This window comes from Pyrgilauda ruficollis, unplaced genomic scaffold, assembly GCF_017590135.1.
Source record: "Pyrgilauda ruficollis isolate IOZ18807 unplaced genomic scaffold, ASM1759013v1 scaffold190, whole genome shotgun sequence".
NCBI lineage: Eukaryota > Metazoa > Chordata > Aves > Passeriformes > Passeridae > Pyrgilauda > Pyrgilauda ruficollis.
In genome coordinates, this window is record NW_024518096.1 from 245,240 (window position 1) to 268,002 (window position 22,763).

Sequence of the window (22,763 nt, forward strand, 5' to 3'; positions counted from 1 at the left end):
GCTGCAGTGCCTTTAGCTGAGCAGGCTTAGGTGGTGGCAGGAAGGAAAGATGTGTGTGCAGAGATGCTGTCACTATGAGTGACACGGTGTGTGTCTGCTTGGGGGCTGCTCTGGGGATAAGGCCACCCAAGGCTCCAGTGAGGAAGCCTACTCCTGCCTTAACCCAGCAAATCCAAGCCTGGCTCAGGAATGGGTCTGCTTTTCTTTAGTCAAGTCTTGCTGGCCAGTGTCTCAGGATGAGGCTATAGACCTTCTCATATCACCTGCAATAGCTGTGTTGTGTAGTTAAAAACTTAGACTTACCACTGGCTTTTACACAAGTTTTTAATGATGCAATTAGCTGATACTATTCAAGGCTGTCATTTTAGTTATTGCTTGATGCAGTTAGGTATTTAATTGCTTATTATAGTTGATTACTGACATTGATTACATTACTTTGATTATAGGGTTTGTTATATGAACTGATTGCTCTGTCTTGATTGTAATGATGTTGTGCCGTGTGAGTAATTAACGTTTCCACAAGAATGCAAGAACTGTTGATTCTGTTTCTGGTAATGTGACTCAAATACATGAAAAACTGCTCCATCTCCTTCCTATTGCCTTAATGCTATCAGAATATGTAAGAAATCACTGAACCACGGAGTATTCTGCATTGGAAGGTACCCACAAGGATCACCAAGTCCAACACTTAAGTGAATGGAATGATCCCACACAGGGATCAAACCTGCAACCTTGGCATTATGAGCACCATGCTTTAACCAACTACACTAATCTCATATAAATCTCTAAGTATACTACTGCAAGAAGTGTCATTTTGGAAGACATTAGCCTTTAGACATCTGAAATACTGAATATCCTGCTGACTGAAATGTACAGGGGTTTAAATTATAATGCTCTTTTGGATTTATTTTATAGCAAAGGGAAGGAAGAGAGGCTGCACTAAGTACACCTAATTGAGCAATATATAAATATATTGAATATCTACATCTACAAATAAAACACTGGAGGCTTAATAAACATTGCTGTGTTGGTTTTAATTTTCAGGGCATGGCACAATATATCCCTATTATAATTTAATTAATGTAATAACAACTTTATGCATGACACTTTTATGTTAGGTATTAAGCAGAAAACAGCCAGAAAGCAGGTGTTTGTGCCCAGCAATTTGCCATGAAAGCTCCCTATCATCCCTGTAACAGGGAGACCCCCCTGACATGTCAGCCAGGCTGACAGACCTCATCCAAATGGGAGGAACTGAAGGACTGGGACCCAAAATGTAAGAGAGAAAAAAGCCCATGAGAGAAACCTCAAAAAAATGAAAAGACAGGAGTTTTAAAAGTAAAATAGTCTAAACAATTAGTGAAATGGTTCATGAATGCCTGGACTGCTCAGGCACAATTAGCTTTTCTCCATCTCCACTGGCTTGCCATTTTGAAGCTCACATGCACCTCAGAAGATCTTAGAAATGTTGAAATACATGGTGCTCAGTGCTCCAGAGGCAAAGAAGTTACTGGATATACTGATGAATGTGGAGAGAACTGCACTGAGCCATACAAGAAAACTCCAGGCAGATTAGGTAAAAAAAAAATTCTTAAGTATGTTACCTTCTTTGAATTCATCATAAAAGACTAAATAAATATATTACAAGTGTGAAGTTCCATAATCTAGCAGCAGTGATGCAACACATTTTAAAAAGCTCTTAACAGAGTCATAAATAATCATAAATCAAAACTGTGTTGAATACCTGGGAACATACTTTCCATGGACATTGAATAATCATCCACCCACAGAGAGAAATTCCTGCTCCATGATATGATTATTCATACTAATTGTGGTTTCTTCTTAAAGGTGAAGCAAATAAAACCTTTTGCTAGGGCAAATTGCAGCATAGTGCAACACCCTTAATTACACCCTTAATTTTTACTCTAGTAGAATTTAAGGACTTCAGATCCATGTGAATAAACAGTGCCTTTACTTTTTTTAAAAATTTTTTTAACTCCACTAGTTCTGCACTGGGCAACTGAAAACAATGTTTTTCCTTTGAGAAATGATGAAAAAGCTATGAAGTATTTTTGCTGCAATCTGAAGTCTGCAGGTGGTTACTTTCTCTCCCTCTATATGTCTGTGTAGAAGCTTTGAATTTTTTTCATAGAAAAAAAAAATCTGTTGTTAATCTAGAAACATTTCTGAGAATAGGAAACAATAAAGGAAATTATCTTCTGCTGGCAGCCCATCAGAGTGGGGCAGATCATGCTTTTCAGAACAGACTGCAAGCTCTTTGCCCCAGTCGCCCACCTTTCTGAGGATTAAAGTGTAATTAACTTGCTTTGTACCCTTTGCATAAATTCCATCATGGCCCGTGCTTTGCAAAGTAACAAAGTAAAGATGGAAGTAGACAATAAATCTCCCCTGACCCACGCTGCTATTCTGCATTGCTGAACAAGTTACACCATCTCTGCAACTCACCTGATTTTTGGATGTATAGAAGCCACAGAGATGCAGAAGCCAGTATCTATGTACAAATGCAGAAAACTATAATCCATGAGAACTAAAATACCAGTGTAATTTTAAATTTGGATAAAATCCTTCTCATTTTCTCATATTATTTCTTGCATTAATAATATGATTATTAATATCAGTCAAATGTGTAGAATTTCCCTATCCTACTTCCTTATTTCTGGAGCTGATTTACAATATACTCAATGGAATTCATGCCTATCTAAGTACACTAGAAGCAAAGCTAAAAGAAAATAATTGAATTTTCAGAGCTAAAGAGATTGGAAATGCCAGATTTGCTACAACCCCAATGCACTAAGAATTCTGCTCAGTTGTACACTGACATTGTGGTTTCTGTGCAACAGGATCATGCAATTAAATGGCAGTGGCATTTAACTATTAGCTTTCAAATATTCAAATGTGCGGGTCATTCCCTTGACATTTTCCCACAGTACAATCTCCCAATTTAAAATAAAAGAGTCGTCTTCCTCCCTTGTGGTAAGATGGTCTTCCCTCCTTATAGTAAGACGGTCTTAGTGCATCTTCACAGAACTCTTCCCCCAAAGCTGCCCTGCTGCAGTTTGAATGACCAAAGCAATGACATTAGTGAGAGATCTCAGTTTGGGCTGTTGCATCTCAAAGAGGGAAGCCAATGGACCAGTATTTATGTCAGGGGGCCAGGGAATCCTGGACCAATCCTTGGTTTTGTCAGCAGTGAAGGCATTTGTTCTACAGTGGGGCAGATGGGAAAGGAGCTCGAACCCCTCTTTTCCCTTGTCATCAACTAGTGAATTCCTCTTTGGTATCCAAACACAGTATGTGTGCTGCCTAATGGTTTAGACATTTCTGTTTGGTTGGCACAATACCAGCCCTTTTCCCTCAGGAGAACAAGTCACAGCAGGAAAGGGGAAAAAAAAAGGATTTTAAAGAATTTGCAATTTGGCTAAACCTGAAAGGAATTTCAGGGATAAAAAAAAAAAAAAAAAAAAGCATTGTATAAACTGGAAACTTCGTCCCTGCCAGCGTGAGAGGCTCTGCAAACTCAAGGGGGAATCATAAGAGGTTCTCCAAAAAAAAAATGGTTGCCATTATTTTTCTTACTGCAAAATAACTGGCAAACTACCAGCTCCTATGTTCCTATGTAATGTCAGTATATTCAGGCTGTATAAATAATACTTACCTGTCTGGAAACAAAGGAATATCAGATTGCAGATCTGTGGGTACAAAAACCCTGCATCTGTGCCCTAGACCAGAAAAAATTAGCAAGATGGCAGTTTTGGTGACAAGTCCCTGGATACATCCAATATATGCAATATACATGTACTCATATATATATTAATATATTGAATGTATTCATCACTGGCTTTTCTTGTATGTTATCCAGCACATGAGGAAGAGTGGTTTTAGTAGAGATAATTTTTAAGTTATGTTCATGTTAAAGACTGCATTTCCTCTGTTGATTTGAAGACCAGCAAACCTAGATCAGAAATCTTGAAAAATGGTTTTCAAGTGTTTTTGATCTATCAATTCCTAAACATTTTCCAGCAGAGAACAGGTCCTGGCACCACACAGACAGGTTTTAGAAGAGGTAATAGAGTTTCTACCTGACTGTAAAAATAGTTCACAAGAGCCTTCCTTGAAGACCCTTCTCTAGAATGACCTCCTGAATAACAAAGCCTAAATAATTTCATTCCAAGGCATAGGCTTCAAGTTCATAACCTCTGGATATGCTTCATAAGATTACACAAAAATAAGCTTAGATTTTTCAGTGATGGAGAATTATCCATAACCTTGACAAAGCTGCTTCCATAATTCATTATTGTCAAAACCATGTCTGCTCCATGATTTGAATCTCTTTAGCATTGACTTCAACTCATTGCATTTCTTTTGTTTTTGTCTGAGAGACTAAAAGCCCTCTGCTATCAGATAACCTTTGACTACACAGATACCTTAGAAAGGCCATGATCAATTTACCTGTCAACCTTTTCTATGTTAAATGAAATGAATCAAACTTCTGAGTACTTTTTCTAAAAGCTACCACTTCAGATTTCAGATTTTTCTTCTCCAAACTCTTTTCAAGTCAATCAGATCTTTGTCAAAGCACCAAGAAATACCAGAGCTGGAATCAATAATCTAGCAGTGGTTCTACAGGCTATTCCTATACTGCCAAATAAAAACCAGAGACCAAACTCCACACAGTCCCACGACTTTACTCACACCAACACACCTTGGCATTATATGTCTAGTTCAGTTCAAAATAGCCTGTGGGGGTGGTCTGAAACTCTTCTGTGATGTCAGCACCTTCTCTTCTATTATATGTCCTTCTGACTTGTGTGGCTTTTGCTTATGTACCTCTGACGAATTTACCTTTCACAGGAGTGGGCACTCCCAAGATATAATGTGCTTCACAGGGATGTCCTTCTGACTTGTGTTGTGAGGCTTTTGCTTATGTACCTCTGACTAATTTACCTTTCACAGGAGTGGGCACTCCCAAGATATAATGTGCTTCACAGGGAAAATACATCTGAGTAACAGGAACAAAAATGATAGTACAACAGGCTCCAAACTCTTCAGGCCCTCCAGGAAAATTCTTTTTCAAATATTTGCCCTTTGATTAAAAGTATAGTCAACTGCATTTGGATGTGTGAATGGGATTGTCTTGCAGCACAGCTCTTCAGGCCCTCCAGGAAAATTATTTTTCAAATTATTTGCCCTTTGATTAAAAGTATCGTCAACTGCATTTGGATGTGTGAATGGGATTGTCTTGCAGCACAAAAGAGAACTCTTGGCAGATGGGCTTAAGCTGGTTGCAAGAATCCTCCTTTGTTCCAACCCTTGAATTAAGTCCATAAAAAAGAATTAATCCCACCCTGTAAATGGCTGGTACTCTAAGAATGCAATCTGTGCTTCAGTGTCAGATGCAAGGTCCAATACTAGAATTAATACTGTGGGATAGTTGACCATTGGCATCAAAATGTACTGGTTGCAAACTTAAGCACTCTGTATTTAGGAAGTTCAATGAAACAATTTTATCTAGGTGGACCATCAACATAAAAATCACTACTGAACTAGTGGTAGTTTTCAGTTAAAAAGGTTTAGTACTCACTCTGCTAAAAAAAAGAAAAATACAATTGCAAAGCCTTTCAGAGAATCACAGAATAGTTTAGGTAGGAAGAGACATTTAAAGCCCATCAAATAGCAATGAACATCTTCAGCCAGACCAGGCTGCTCAGAGTCCAGCCTGACCTTGAATGTTTGCAGGGACGGGGCACCTACCACCTCTCTGTGCAATCTATTTCAGTCTTTTACCACCCTCGTTGTAAAAAACTTGTTCCTTATATCTAACCTAAATCAGGCCTCTTTTAGTTTAAAACCTTGTCCTGTCACAACAGGCCCTGCTAAAAATTTTGTCCCTATCTTTCTTATAGGCCCCTTTAGGTACTGGATGGCCCCAGTCTGGTTTCCATGGAGCCTTCTCCTCTCCAGGCTAAACAACGCCAGCTATCTCGGCCTGTCTTCACAAGAATGGTGCTCCATCTCTCTGATCATCTTTGTGGCCCTTCTCTGGACTTGCTCCAAGGGCTCCGTGTCCTTTCTCTGCCGATGAGGACTCCACAGCTGGATGCAGCACTCCAGGTGGGGTCTCACTGAGCAGAGCAGAGGGGCAGATCACCTCCCCTGACCTGCTGGATGTGCTGCTTTTGATGCTTTTTATGGTATATGCTATGCCATGCTATTACATTAATGAGTCATACAGGATGGAAATGGAATTAAAAGTAATTAGGTGTAATTTTGTCTCATGTGGCAACATGGAGAACACAAAATGCATTTAGTGTTGTTCTCCAGAGAATCTACCTAATTTAATTCCAGTGAGAAATTATTCTTTGAGTTGTGTTAGACGTGGAATACAACTATTTGTTTTTTTCTTCAATGGGAAAGCCAACAGGTTTGCTCAGAACATTTTCAAATGGCTTTTTAGAACATTTTCAAATGGCTCAGAACATTTTTCAAATGGCTGTAGTGTGCAAGACTGTGGCCTGTGTTACATGCCATGGGCATATGAAACCCCCCTGTAGTAAAATGCAGCAGTGGCCTGCCAAGCTGCCAGTCACCCCTGCTGCTGTCCTTGCCCGGGTGTCTGCAACCTGCATGAGAAGCTCCAGAGATGGGAAGGGGATTGACATCCTCGGTCACCGCACGTGCAACACCGCACGTGGCTGCCAGCTCCTGAGGGCACACGGGCAGCAGCACCGGCACCCCTGCACTTAGGGAGCAGCTGGAGCACACAGGCACAGCTGGGAGCACACAGGCACAGCTGGGAGCACACAGGCACAGCTGGGAGCACACAGGCACAGCTCCACTGCTGGGCAGGGGTCTCTGCATCTCTGCTGGGGAACTGCTCTTAACACAGAAATCAGCAGATCTTCATCACACAGAATGTGTTTATAATGTAGCTATTTGTTCGCTAGGTCAGGGCTGCCAACTTTACATTGCTTAATACAGCAGCTTTGGAGTTCCACCAACCAGAGCTCAATCTTCATCAGCATCCCCCAGATCAAAGACTCAATTTTCCCATTGCCTTGTCTCTGTGCCTCACAGAAAGTGAGTTTACATAATGTCCATCTTAGCAAACAGTATTTTGAGTTACTATATATAAACAGAAAGCCAATATTTCAAGTTTAATTTCTAAACTCCCACATCAGTAGGTGATTACCCAGCTGATATCCTTCAGCAGTCCACAAGCTGCACTTAAACCATATGGGTGAAGATCCAAATCTAGGAGTCTAGTAGTGTTTCAGTATCCTCTAGTTCAGCTAAGTTTGTTCTCAGGTTCATTTTAGGGCTTATCACCTGATGATATATTCTATTTTAATTAATTCCTTAAGCTACCACTATCAAGAGGAAGAAACTAGGTCAGCTGAAAATTAAATTAAATCACTGTTACACAGAAGTGGCTTTGCAGAAGAGGAGAGGAACAACTTAACACTGCTTGGTTTGGTGTGCATTTTAGATGTCACAATGGACTAGCAACTCTGCCTTCCATAGCATCCAGCTTTTCCATCACAGAATCACAGAATAAACTCAGTTGGAAAAGGCAATTTCTTCACTTCATACCCGGATTTCTTGCTGTTGGCTATTTTAGGTTTCATCTGGAGCACAACTGCAAAGCTGAAGATCATGCGGCAATGGTCAAGGCTTGCAGTCATGAGTAGGAGGGCATAGCTACTGCAGAGAATGTGTACCTGTGGTGGGACAGGGCATCTCCCTGTGCAGTGGGAGAACATTGCTGAATGATCTCCAACAGAAAAACTGGACTATTCTCATCTGCTAAATAACAAAATGTCTCAAGCAAACACAAATGCAGATAAATTCCTTTAATCACGATATTTTTCTGAAATAACATCACTGCACTTGAATTTCAACTTTGATTTATGTCACTTGATTCTGGTTTGGTTGGTTTTGTTGTGTTTTTTTGTTTTTTTAATTGTCTTTTTAAGGTGAAATATATCTGCATTATTTCTTAAATAAGCTACTGCTATTTTAAATCAAGCTACATTTCCTTCAGTGTTTTTAATTTTATAAATGGTGTGACCCAGAGCTTTCTATAAAGCAAAGTAAGTCTTAAATAATTTAAGCATCTCTTTTCTGAAATACATCCATTTCTAGGAAGAATTTTTGTCAATTTCATGCCTCATTGGGAAGGAAATAAAACAGAGAAAACTATTTTATTATTCTATTCACAGTTTTATAAAAGCAGGAGAAAATGTGCAACAATAATTGTCTCCATTCCACTGTAGGCACATACTAAGAAAAATCTGCAATTATGTGATTTGCCCTCTTCACATCCTTTCCAGCTCAAATGAAGCTAAAAATAAAACAAAAAGGGGGACACATTTTTTATTCCAAATTGATGTGAAAGATGTTGTATTTGTAGTCAGTCTGAAGACTGCTTGGCTTCAGCTACCATTTCTCACAAAAAGTCTATGGCTTTAATATAGGCACCTGCTCTGACATTGAATTTGTCCTTTCCCTGCTGGAGGACAGTTTACTCCAACTCTTCAGCAGTTATGCCCCAAAGGCTGTGCACAAAATGGGAAGAGCATAACCCAGGTCTGAAAAAGGCTGGTACAGCCTGTAGAGAGTGGACTGAACGTGATGTTGCTGTTCTTCTGAAGGAAATGAGCTGTGATGCAAAGAGGATGTAACTCCATGGCAGTGACACCGTAGTCTGCATGGCACATGTTCTTCTGATAAGGCCCCACCATTGTTGTAAATTAAACTGGGAGCACACTTACACTATCATCCCTACAGACCTTCCCAGGTGTATTAGTCAGAGAAACTTGGTGATGTGACTTTACTTCACCTGATCCTATCAGGTTCCTTATTAGACAGAGGAGAACGGGTTGAAGTGAGTGTGGTCATGCTGAGATACAAATTAGTTTTCCAACAAATCGTGCTTAATATTTCTTTGCTCTGTCACAGGTGAAGGAGACAGCAAGATACAGATGTGACAAACAGAAGTGAGCCCAAATGTAAACAACTGGTCACGGGTTTCCATGAAGCCTGTCATGATGTGACTGAAGCAGGATCATGTTACTGGCTTGTACAGCACTCCTGGGAATGGATGGATGGTGGCCAGCCCCTTCCAGCCTCCAGCTCTGCACAGGGGATACAGTCATACCCAATCACTCACTTAACCAGTTACAGAACTGCACTCCCCAGATTGTAAGATGCTTTTTTCTTGGGTGTGTGCAATGAACTTTGTGCCTTGGTGTTCTCCTACTGAAAACACCTAGAAAGGTGTGAGGAGCAATGCCTGTGTCTGTGCTTGAGACTGAGCACTCACTGTCCCTGACAGAGGACCTCACCTCAGAGAAGCTGTGTCCACCCTCAGCAGTGGGGGGCTGTGGCTGCACAGCTGCACTGCAGTTACAACGTGTAAGACTGCACAAGTGCCTTCTGAACACTTCCTAATGATCACATTAAAGCAGGACAGAAATAAGTCAGGTTCCTGGGAAACTACAGAATCGTGAAGGTTGGAAGAGACCCTCAGGATCATACAGTCCAACCATCAACCCAAAATCACCTTTACACCATATCCCTAAGTCACACATCCAGACGCCTCTTGAACACTTCCAGAAATGGTGACTCTGCCATCTTCCCGGGCAACTTTCTCCAATGCTTAACTACTCTCTGAGTATCCAATCTGAGCCTCCCCTGGCTCAACTTAAGGCCATTTATTCTCAAGCTCTCAAGGGGGACATAGTAGAAGAGACTGACCTTCACCTCACTATAACCTCCTTTCCTACAAATAACCTCTGCTTCTCCAGACTAAACGACTCCAGTTGCCTCAGCCTCTCCAGGACAGGTCCAAAATTTCAATAAGTGTCAGTGGTTTTCCAGGGCACAGCCACTGAATGTTCTGGAGCAGAGAATCTAAATAGGAATTTGCTCCCCTCTTCTTTTAAGCAGCTCCCTTGGAAAGGCTCCCTGGGCCTTTGCTAATCAGAGACAGTTAAACCAGGTGTCATCCAGACCCACTACAGGGTAAATCCAAGAAAAAGCAGGCCACTGTGGCATCATGCAGGGTCTGTACAACACAAAACATGACTACAATCCAGAGCAGTTATCCATGCTCACATTGCACACCTCTGCTGTTTACACAATAGATGTCTTTTGTCTCGTGCAATGCATATGAAGCTCTGAAACCCACATTTGGTTTAAAGCCCTCTTCAGTAACAGTAAAATATAAATCAGTTTATAACTTTATGCTCCAGGTGATCTAAAGCCTAATTATTCTGAGGTATTTGCTAACAAAAATTCAACAGGGTGTCACTGATGCCAGTGGAGTTATGCTGCCCCTCAATGAACACAAGCAGAAAGATGAGCAGGCTCATGGTATTTCATAGCAGAGAGAGGCTCATATATCATCCTGCTGTATTATTTAGCATACTACATCTGACCTCTAATGTCTGTTAACACATATGACTACTTATTTCCTGATGATTTTGGAAATCAAAGCTCAATTAAAAGCTAGGGTTTAGCCTGATTTTTTAGGCATTCTATCACAAAAGATAGAACAGCAAACAACTCATTTCTCACATATATAAACTAGCATATTCAAATCCCATCAGGTGACGGTGCTCATCATTGGGTGCATTCCAAATCTTTACGGTGCCCACAAAGCCTTTGTACAACAGGAAACAAATGCTGGTAGTGGTTGAAATGTCTTCCTTTTCTAAGCAAATACACCTTTTAGCATGCCTTTCATGACATCATTTTATAATCACCTTTCTATTAGGAATCTCCACCAAGAACTATAAAAAACCCTAATATACTGCTAAACATAAACCAAAAGAAAATACTTTCCTGTTAGAAATGACATAAATAATAAAAATTGAAAGATGACAAAATCGCTGCACTTACTATGTGCCGTGCTGCGAACACTCCGTCAACTATTGCACAACAGAAGGCTGCTACAACACCAAAGCTGATGAACACGATGGAGGCCACCAGCTGGGAAGAGAAAAACAGACTGAGCAATCTTTTCAGTATAATGCTTTAAGTAAAACAATTACACTAGTTTTTCTAGTATTCTGAAACGATGGTTCCCGCTGCTGTAATTCACTTTAGATCAGTGTGTCAGAGTGACAGTCATACACTAGTAAAAAGGCAGAAATTCTTGATGCTGAGTTGACAGACCATCAAGCCTACTAGAAAAGTTTAAATCTTTCAAGAGAAAATTAGGTCAGCTGCAAAAGTTAAATTCAATGGTGATTTCTTCCAAATCAACTCAATAAAACAGCAGTACTTCCATAGGGACATGGTAAAAAGTCATCTTCCTGTTGGCTTACATAAATCTTTGGAGCTTTACTACATGATAGTATTTCACGTCAATAGATAAAGGCATCTGTAGTAAGTTAATAACTAGCCTGTGAATGATCAAAAATCTTTTATCATCCCAAATATCTTATGCCACAACAAGATCAGAGATTCAGAGGACTGGTACCTGTGGAAGGGCTGGGGTGTGCTGCCTTGGCCCCCATCCTTGTTGGGGTTTCCAGCCTGGCCCTCAGTCTCAGAGCGGACAGAGCAGAGACAGCAGAGCCCAGTGAGTGTCCCAGCTGCAGCACAGAGAGCACAATGTCTTCATCAACCTACTAGCCATAGCTTCAGACCTCATTCTACCTCCCAAACTGCTTCATTCATCAAGCACCATTAACTCTCTCTCAACAGGACTGCACATGGTGCACTGCTGGAGCACAGCTCTGGCACAAGCAGTGGTGGTATGGAGGACTTCGGGCAAAGGCTGTGCAAGTTGGGCATGCTGAGCCCCTGCTCTCTGTGCTGCAGCTCTGACAGCAACTGCAGGGCTAGAACAACCCCAGACACCATGAGCTTCCTGCCCAATTCACTCTGGAGAGAGCAACAGGACTTGGAAAGAATGTGGAATGCATCTCCACCAGGGACCAGCCAGTGTGCTGCTGGCACACACTTCTGAGATGACACTGGCTTCTCCTGAGGTGACATCTGAAGGGTGCAGCACTGTGAGCCAGGTGAGATGAAGCCCTGAAAGACCAACTGTACACTTGGCAAGGCACTCCCCTGCGTTTGCTAGCCCCAATGCCATCAGATGAGGGAGAGATGCTGACAGTCCTTCCTCTCCCAGATTAGAGGATTTTGTAATGTTGAGGACTCTGTACTCTCCTTGAAGGAGTGGGTTCTGCAGGGTATAAGGTGAACCTAATGTGCACCATCTGGCCATGCTTTTTTATGTTATGCAATGTGTACTTCTCATGTCTCTTGCATTCTCAGGTAGTCACAAGAGGAAGCCTTTGAAACATCCTATATGTAGATTTTAATTTACAACAGTATTAAGTTATAGTTAACAACAACAACAGATTAAAAAATCTTGAAAACTGACAGAACAGCATTCTTTTATTGATAGAGCACATGGAAAAGGGATTCAGTTAAGAATGTGGAACCTTTTTGTTATTTACTAGTCATTAAATGCTCCTTCATAACACGTATTCCTGAAATGCCCAGGTACAGATGACCAAAATTATATCCATACAGTTCATATATCCTTTTGCCTATATAAAATCTGCATTACCTAGATGCCATTTTCATAAATTTCTAAGGCATCACTAACTCACTTGAAAAACTGACTCTTTAGCTTGCGTTAGGTTAAGAACAGTACAATGTCAATAGTGCTGCCAGGGGATGCAGCATCGGTGATTTTCTCAAAAATGTTTATATTGGGCAAGTAAGAAACTACAACTATATAAACCCACAGCTTGGATGCACAGGTCAAAGCAGTATCACCCACTTGGAGGTAAGAGCTGTTGGAGAATTGGCAAAAAATTACAACTTAAAAGCAGAAGAATCACAATGCTTTCTGACACACTTCTTTAATCTCGCCTTAGCTCATATCTCATGCAATCAGAGATGAGCCAGCACTGCCACAGGGATTGCTGTGGAACTGGAATCCTCAGCATGGGGAGAAAAGGGGCACAAATGTGGCTGAGGTGGATGGTACTGGCTGATCTTGGGAACCTGCTGCATTCCCCCTGCAGCCAGCTCCCTCTTGCTGAAACCCTAGGAAAAACACTGTTGGCTGCATCGCCCTTCAACCTCTGCTATCCCATGGCTCTCCAGGGTGGAAGGTCATGTCTCATGAATGTGCTTGTCTAAAGATCTTGGCATGCAATTCATCAGACTGAGAAGGCTGTGGACTCCTATCACTGCAGAACAGTGGGCTGTGCTGCCCTGTGGCAGCTGCATTTGCTGTAGATCCTGATCTCTTTATTTGAAAAAGCAGCAGTGTTTAAAAGTTCTGATTAAGCCATTATTGCCTGATACCTCTACCTTGTTTTTCAAGTCATAGCAGTCAATCAAATAATTAGTGGGTTAAGCCAGGTGTTTCCAAATTGCCTGAGCTCAAGATGAATTTACTGGAAGCTGACCTCAAGGTGGCTTTTCATTTCACACATGAACAATTTATTGATGATCTACAATCCCCAAACCAACATTTTCCACTCACTGAGATAGCTTAAATTACCTAATGAGTGTGCTGCCTTTCAGTTTCACCATATAGCCTTAGGAGACCACATATAAAGGTGCAGTAAATCACAGTATAGAAAGGAGCTACAGAGCTGGCTTTGCACTCCTCAGTCATGTTGGAGATCATGTACACCTCCAAGGAATTGTGTGCAAATCAAAGGTTTGCAGCCAGAGCCTGCTGTACTTATCCATAACTACTAGCAACTATTTCAATGAGCAGTCCCTTTAGAATCAATTTCATTTCTTGACTGAAGTAATATTTATCATGATGCCAAAGTGGCAGAACATGACACTGAGAGCTTTTTATGACTGAAATCGCCTTATATACATTTGAACGACAAAAGAAGTGGTAGTACAAGAGCACTACAAAAAAAATCTTTAAAATAAAATTACAGATTTATATTCTCTCTCAAATCTCTCATTGCTTATTAAGAATGTGAGAAACATAAAAAAACATGTACAAAATGAATTACTTCTGAAAATTGCCAGGACAACTAAATGAAGAGCTGTTGTAAATTCAAAAGCTAAATTTCATGAGTAGTCTGTGATTGGTGGAGCAGCCAGTTCACAAGCCTAGGACTGTCTAGAAAGAGAAGAAGCACAGTTCATTTAAATACAGAGAATGTTTGCTGACAGGTAAAAGAAATAACACTTTAAAGAAAATAAATACTGATCCATCACATCATCTTATCTCCATTTTCAACAGCATTATGTTTCGTCAGGACAGCTATTCATTATTTATAGCAATGTTTTTGAACAGTTATTCAAGAAACAGTTTTGCTCTTGCTATTCCATTGGTATGCAGCCAGGCTTCTCTACAGTTGTTGCCATCAGAACATGTTTACTCCTGGTTCTTGTATAGAATACAATAATTTGATTATTTACAAGGGAGCCATAAAAGTAGCTATTAAACACTGAAAACTGTACTGTGTGGGCCTAACAATCAAATTCAAAAGGCAGTTGTTTAACTGAGGGGTTTTAGCAAAAGGGAGAACAAAACAGCACATGGAATGAGGGACTTTTGGACACAGTATTAACTGAAGAGCTGTAATCTGTCTTCAGCTGTGTCACAGAACTATGAAAACACTCTAAAAAGTAAAACTAGTGAAAGGCTGGACTGCTAAATTCTTGCATACTGCTTTCTTTCATAAAAGACATTTTTTCTCAGAATTCACCTGTCTTGGACAACCTCCTGTCCTTCAGCAGGCATACAACACCACTGCCTGCACTGTCACCCTCCTGCACAAGTGAGACTAGTGAAGGCAACAGGGGACACACAGTGGCCAGAGATGCTGGTCACAGACCCTTGTCCAGCTGAAATTCAGAAATGCACCTGGCACAGGGAATTGGCAGCTAAGTCTCCCACAAGGATTCCCATTTTTGGAGTTAAGAGCTGGCCAGAGACCAGCCCCAAGAGGCAGTTTGATGAGGCCAGCCCAGCTGCAGCCACCCTCTCATGTACACACTGCACACAAACATTGCACCTCAGCTCGCCAGGCACGCTCCGTGCTGAGTCACACACCGATGGTGCCACGTCCCTGCTGTGACACACAGAGACCTGCAGCCAACATTTGCCAGCAGACCCAGAGAAAACCACATTGCTCCTCAGCATAAGCACCTGCTGGCTACAGGCTGGCACCTCTCTGGCTGTTTCCAACATCTCTGTGGAATACTTCTGGGAGCTAGCTAGACTCTCAATTCTGGCACATCCCTGGTTTCATCATGATTCTAATTTAGCCTGTCCCAATCCTCAACCACAGAGCACAACTTCTCAGATAATGCCAGTCATTACTACATCAGATGCTGTGTGAGATGCTTCATTCTCTTGATCGAGACCAAGTAGATCTGAGAGTGAAAAATGCATGGATTTTTGTTTTTGAAACCACCTCGGTACTGGATGCGAGTTGCATTACATCGAACAGACTCACTTTGCTCATACTAAATGGCTGCTTCTGCATTGCACAGCCTCCAATGTCTCCAAGCATTGTGCTGTTCATCAAGCCTCCCTGGGATACTTTTCTAGGCAGAGAAGGAATCAGAATTACTCTGATTGATGTAAATTGAGAACCACTGTCATTCAATATTTTTTGCTCTAGAAAGTTAAGTCTTTGCAAAAGGGTGTTTAAATGTTATGCCACAAGTCTGTAAAGTCCTTTTTTATTCCCACACAGGTTCAAGTATTTGGAAAAGTAATGCATGGGGCAGTTTGTTGTAGGCTGCCCCTAACATTACATTCCCCAAATTGCAGTTTAATTCCATGGGCCTTTTTACTGGTTTGATTTCCCCATGTCCCCAAGATCAGAATTGTAGTCTTAAATAAATCTGCTGCACTTTTTCAAAGGGGATGATGATGACGGAAGAGTAGAAGTTTACAAAAACTCATTTCACAAATCCAAAACAGAGAATGATTTGTCAACCTGGTGCAACCAGGGAGCTGGAGCAACCAATCTCAGCCAGGAGCTGCATCTGTTACCATGGTACCTCAGCGGGTCTATAGATGAATAGCCCACAAAATTAAGATAATTAAACTCATTGCATTGCATTGTATTTCAGATGCTGCTATCAAATAAGCACTGCCTGTCTTGTGAAATGGGCCTGTATATAAGTACTTTAATTGTGAATTAATTTTCTCTAATTTGGAATGCCCTCTCCTGTGTGGCTGCTTCTCACACAACAGCCAATTCTTTTTCCTGTCCTTGGGACAAATGTTTTGCTGCCGTGATGAAAATGAAGCACAGGCAAGACTCCTACAGTTTTCACAACTGAGCTAATTAGGAGGTTTCTCATTACACCAGGTAATATGCTCCACAGTTTATGGCCTGACAACATATTCTTTCCATAGGCTGGTTCTTAAATAATGTCATGGCTGTAATTGAGGCTCTGCTGGAGGGTTGTCACACCACAGGAGATGGGATGACATCATGTTCGTTATTCATTAATGCCAACTCCAGTCATAGCTGTGCACTGGTTACAATGACAAGGATTCATAATGGTGAAAGACTTACATGACTGCCCAAACTATGTATTCTAGTTCCTAAAGGAACCCCACAAGAAAAACTGGAGAGGAACTTTTTATAAGGGGCATGTAATGAGAGGACAAAGGGGAATGGCTTCAAACTAAAAAAGGGAAAATTTAGATTAGGTATTAGGAAGAAATTCCTTACCTAATCCAGTGAAGGTGGTGAGGCACTGGAATAGGTTGCCCAGAAAACCTGTGGATGTCACAGGATCCCTGGAACTGCCCGAGGCTGGATGGGGTTTGAGCAACTTGGCCTAGCAGAAGGTATGCCAGGGGGGTTGGAACTAGGTGATCTTCTTTTTAGGAAGATCCTTCCCAACCTAACCCATCCTGTGATTCTATGATTGCGTTGTCATATATTTAGATTAAGTCCAATCCTTAGATCAAGTGACCAAATTAGAAAAATATGGCCTTTTCACAGTATAATCACTGTTGAATTCAGCAAGTCCAGTCATATGGTGTTCAATATTATCAGCAAATAACATTGCTCAATATTATCAGCAAAACCAAAGATCGTCGATTCAGATTTCCTTCCCTCCCTCTGTTGTTAAGAGCACCTCGGGGCATAGACTTGAGCCTGTGTGATTGCTTGCTCACTGCAAGCACAAAGGGCATCTTCTTCTCCAATCCTTACTTTGGTTCCCTGCTGTCCAGCCCTTTCTCCTGCTCTCTGTCCCAACTGCATCCCTTCATCCCAGCTCCTGTGCCCACCCAAACACACAGGAAGCCAGTGAAATTCACTCCACAGGCAGAAACTACTTATTCCCTCAAATGAGTTAAATCAGTAGACTGCAGAGAGAGATGAGCACTAGATTCAGTGCAAATGAGAAGGTGACACCATGTAGCCATGGCAGAAGGGAAGGAGGCAGAAGTGCTGACAGCAACTAATAGATTGTTTCACCTGTTCCGTGTAATTTACAGTCCTAGAGATTATCAAAGTAACAGTTGGTTTTAGCTGTAATGAATAAATCATAAGGACTGGGGTTATTTTGTTGTTTGTGGTCAAGGAGACTTTTGTTTTACTGCCTGTGAAGAAGTCTGTTGTTTCCCAGTATCGTGTCAGGTATAATTAGGAAAAATAGCAACATGAAAAGGCCAGTTGGTATAACACAGGCAGGAGAAAGGTCCCATGAGAAATTTAAGCAACCTCACATGCATAAAAAGGTTGAATTAATTAGAAAAACAAAGGGGAAAGAATACAGAAACCACATGAGAGGTATAAATGCCAAAGAGAAAGCCAAGATCAAAATCCACTTTCAAAATCAAAGTAGCACTTGCATTTGGAAAATTTATCTTTTTTTCCCTTGCCCCACATCCTGAAGGGCAAAATTGTGAAAGGCAGGATTTGCAACATCTTTTGCTACACCTTAGGTACTCACAGATAATTTTTATCATATCAGTAGGCATCAGTAAAAAAGCAGGCACGTTGGAAGAGAAAAAAGAGTGAGCAGTGGTACTGCTGCTCAACCTTTGTAGATAATTCATCATTTTGAATGTGAATGGCAGGGGACTGCAGAAGTATCCAAGGATGGGAAATGTGCAACAGGGTGACTGAGCAATCCTGGCTCTCCCCCAGCCCAAGCATGTTTATGCAGCACAGCTTAGTAAGAAAACAAAGGCAGCAGAGGTCCTGAGCCTGCTTACTCCAGCTCCTAAAGGCACACAGAGACATCTTTAGGACAGGAACTACTTTACTGATCAGATGAACAGACTGCTCAAGTTGCTGGGAACTTTCCTTGTGCCATTTGCTGTGGCAGCTTGTTATGGAGATGGGGGAATTCAGCATCTGAGCACACTGACACAGGCCCGGGGTTGTGGGATGGCTGTGCTGGGTCCCAGGGCAGGAGGGCTCAGGCAGGGCAGGAGGCTCAGGCAGGGCAGGAGGGCTCACTCAGCCAGCTTTGCTTGCTATTTCCCTTTAGGGCACAAAAGCCCACAGTTCAAAACTGTCCCTAGAAAAGTAGCACGGAAACATTTTGCCTTAACGTGGTACTGTCCAAATAAAACCTTGTATGCTAGCTCTAATAGTTGCCTGATCTAGGTCTTTCTGTTGTTTCCACCCTCTAGAAATGTTGTCTTGAGCATTAAACCTTAACTTATGCAATGCATTTGCTTTACGCTTTCTGTAATTCATCTTGTCTTTTTTCCTAACTAGAACACATGAAGATAGAGTTTCTGTGAAAAACATTATACGAAATAAAGACAAATTTTCCTATATTTTTATCTTCAAGCAATGAACGATTGGGTAGGAATTAAATCAATAGCCATTACAAAACATGAAACAAAATTACTGGGAAAGTTTACCTGATTAATACGTTCTTTCTTCTCTCATAATCTAATATCAGCTACAAAACCAGACTTAGAATAGCTAGGAAATTATTTCAAATTGTTTTAGCAAAGCAAATCTTTACTAGAATGACCAATCTACAGAACAGAAACCTATATCAAGCAGTTTCTGTGCACTTAAGAATTTGAAACTGGAGTCACCATTACATTGCAATCAGAGAATGAATATGATTTATGTGCAAATGAACACATATTAAATTCAAGATAATTCATTCACTGATGAGTAAAATGCTTGTCTTGATTCAGTTAAAAATGCCACCACTGATGATACACTATCAAGTCTCCTGGGATTTTGGTAGAATCTGAGACTTCACTGGAGTCCAACAGATTATTAAAGCAATTTTCAAAAAATGAAACAGAACTGTACTTGCTTTACATTTTCTAAGACAAGAAACAGAAGGAAACCAAAAAAGGATTTTTTTTTTCCTGGTGCAGTGTTAGCTTTATTATCAGTGCTCTTTTAAGCCTCCACAACATCTAAGAGCCCCAGATCATCCCAGTAACCATTACTGCAGTTCCTGATTTCCTTCTAGCAGCAGCACATCTCAGGTTTACTCAGCTCATTCAGACAGCACTGCTGTATTTTGTCCCAAGTCTGAATTGATCCAACCCCCCTACTGGCTGAACTTCTCTACTTCAAGGAGGTGCAGTTCATATGCTCTGCTCCACCTGTGTTTTCACTCCTTTTAGAGAGATTTTTTTAAAAATAGCTGCTCTACTTTTCTTCCATCCCATTAAATTAGGTGCTGAGTGTGTGATCAGCCCCCTTTCCTCTGTTTCAGACTCCTATTGTTATGTAGGGCAGCACCGGGGCTTCTCAGGGCAGCTCAGTCTAGTGTGCTTTTCCAGACCCTACCACTCTCTGGCCACCCTTACACAGAAAAGAGAAAAAAATTCATCTGGATTCACAGCTGGAGAAATGCTAACGACTTTGGAGCCAGCTTAATCAAGTTTTAGTCCAGTAGGCATTTCAAACTGGTAAGAATTCCTCTTTGCAAACATCAATAAAAGCACTTAGATAAGAACAGTTAAAAATTATTATACATTTAAAGACATCAAATTCACTCTAAAAGAAAAAAGCTAAACACAGCATTACAGGAAAGGGAACAAAAGTGAAGCAAATTTAGATTCACTGTTCAACAGTGCTGACATTATAGGAATTCATCACATATTTCTTTTTATGAATGCTCTTTTATTACCTAAGCTGGAACAAGGTCATTTCATCACTTAAACAGCTGTTCTGAGTGGTATGAGAACGATAAACCTAAAATACATAGCATACCACGTGTCATAAAAGTTTATGCTTCCTGGTAAAAAATGGTGGAATTTACATAGATCGAGACTGTCAGAGCTGTTTGAGCAGCAAGAACTGTTTTTACATCAAAGCCCCTGTTTTCACAAATCCTCTTTCCCTATACAGTGACTTCATTGGCTTCTCAAGACAGAGACACACTCTCTCCATAGAAACGCATAAATTAGAAGGTTTTTTGTAGTGAAATTCTACCTGCAGGATCTGGAAGATTGTATCTGTCCATCAGGGATGTTCAGCTACTTGACTTGAGCTAATTCTTCAACAAGAGGTCCAGAAATTGCCTGTCCTTTTCACAGGGCACATCCCACCTCACCCTCTTCACCATGCACACACCAAAAACTAGATTCCTTACTGAGACTTTCTAGCCTGTGCTCCTGCTTGCTAGGAAGAGTAATTGACATCTTTATTGTTCCACAAACACGTTTCATGGGTCATAAGGTTTACTTTTGTTTTCATCTGTGTGACAGAAACACTTTCATTACATAAAGAGCACAAGAAAACAAACTGGCAGTTAAAAAGTGCCCTATTATGCACATAATCCCATGTGCTGTTCCCAAGCAAGATCTGAAAGGAACCACATCCCAAAAGACTGCCATTTAATAAGACAGAGAACTTAAACTGACTTTGTGCCTTCAGTCTCTGACTCAAAAGCATGGTGACAGCCTTTAAAAACTTCAGTATTGGAAATAAGCTCTGGTGGTGGAAAGACGTATTTTCATTCATATAGGTATGCATCTGCTTTCTGTTTCTATTGAATTTAAGCTTCCAGAAGCAAACTGAAGTAATTCTGGTTGCCAAGGAAGCTCTCCAAATAGAAATCAAAGAATCTCATTCAAACTTTCTCCCCTTTGTAACCAATATTCCATTTCTGTCTTCCAATGAGGTGAGAAACCTGAGGTGGGTAAGACCTGAGCCTGGTACAACCAGTGGACCAGCACAGAGCTGTGTAGGAGGGAAGAACTACAGTGCTGGGCTGCAGGTGGAGGTACTTGGTGGCATCTCTGCAGCTGTGTCAGACAGACAGAGCCCTGGTGATGGAGCACAAAGATTGCTACAGACCTGACTGTGCTACCCATTACAGCTTTGCCAGCTGAAACAACCTGGCAGACACATCTATGAAGAGTGTAAAAACATTTTGCACAATAAAGAGATAATGTCAGTGGCACAGTGGCATAGACTTCTTTGTCATTATTACAGGTATTTGCCAGGACATGTCAGCTGTAAATACATACATGTACATGTGTGAGCATATGTACATGTATGTATTTACAGGTTATGTATTACATGGTTATTATTTCATGGTAGATTTCTATATTAAAATATGTACATATAAATAAATATTTGCATGTCTAGCTGATAAATCTGTGCTGGTAAAATCTGAAAGCATACACCTATAAGCATGTAATATGAAATGCCAGTCCATAAGGAACTAGATCAGGGAAGAGCTGAAACACCTCCCACACTTCCTTTGGTAATTTGCACAGTGAAAGCATCTATTTTTGAGTCCTTGAACTTCAAAATTCTCCAGCACTGTTGGGAAATTTATGCTATCTATCTTGAAGCATTTAACTCGCTGACAACACTTAGATGATGGTTTCACGCCACAGTGAGCTGATATAACAGATTATTCCTGGCAAAAGGGACAAGCCTTGTTCCCTCCTTCCACAGATTCCTCTCTGCCCTTACCCACGCAGCCCCACCAGTTAACTTGTGCTATGTCTGATGCTCACTTGGCTGTGAACCTTTTTACTCACTTAACCAGTGGAGAGTATTTTTAGCCAGGGCAGGGAAGAGCAGCAGAAGGAGTCAGCAAGATAGAGGAAGGAGCAAAGGAGGGAAGAGAAAAGAGCTCTTTGTGTCAGTGGGTATTTACATTTACTATAAATTGGAAACCCTCCCATTAAATGCACAAGGTCAAAGAACTGCATAAAGAAATCCAAAGTATTTTACTTAGTCTTTATTCATGGACTATATAAACTAACAATAGAAAAATGTCTCTCATAATATTATACTATTAGAAAAAATCTTTGCCACTTCTTTACATTTTACTTGCCCACAGAACTTTCTTCTTTTAATTTTACTTGTCTTCATTTTGGAAGATGCTTTCATACCCACCGATATATCACCTATCCCCCTCCTCTGCAGCTGAAATAACTTAGCCTTCAAAACATTTCCAGTTATTAATCTCACTTCTACTCCTGTTTTTGTGGAATATTTTCCTGCATTACAGGGAATAACACAGACTTCCCAGACCTTCCATGGATAGACCACATTCCAAATCCCTTCCAAAAAGGGTTAAAAGGGGTCTCAAAGCTGATTCCCGCAAAATAAGGCTGCTAATACCCAAGACTACTCCAGGCTTATGGGCCATCTATACATAGGCTGCTCTGCTCTCAACTCGAAATTAGACAGAATTATAGTATGATATCTTCTGTAATATCCTCAATATTATAGAAGAGAAATATAATTGTCACTTAACACAGGATTTTTCTTACCACACTTTAGCTAACTACAACTCCAGAATCT

General features: G+C 40.9%; 1 protein-coding gene across 1 annotated transcript in view; it reads right to left on the reverse strand.

Moving 5' to 3' along the window:
- TMEM255B (transmembrane protein 255B) overlaps positions 1 to 22,763 on the reverse strand; it is a 66,303-nt gene that overhangs the window by 26,479 nt on the left and 17,061 nt on the right. The window contains exon 4 of the mRNA XM_041465745.1: positions 10,924 to 11,013. Coding sequence (XP_041321679.1) covers positions 10,924 to 11,013 — 90 coding nt within the window. The remainder of the gene's footprint in view (positions 1 to 10,923; positions 11,014 to 22,763) is intronic.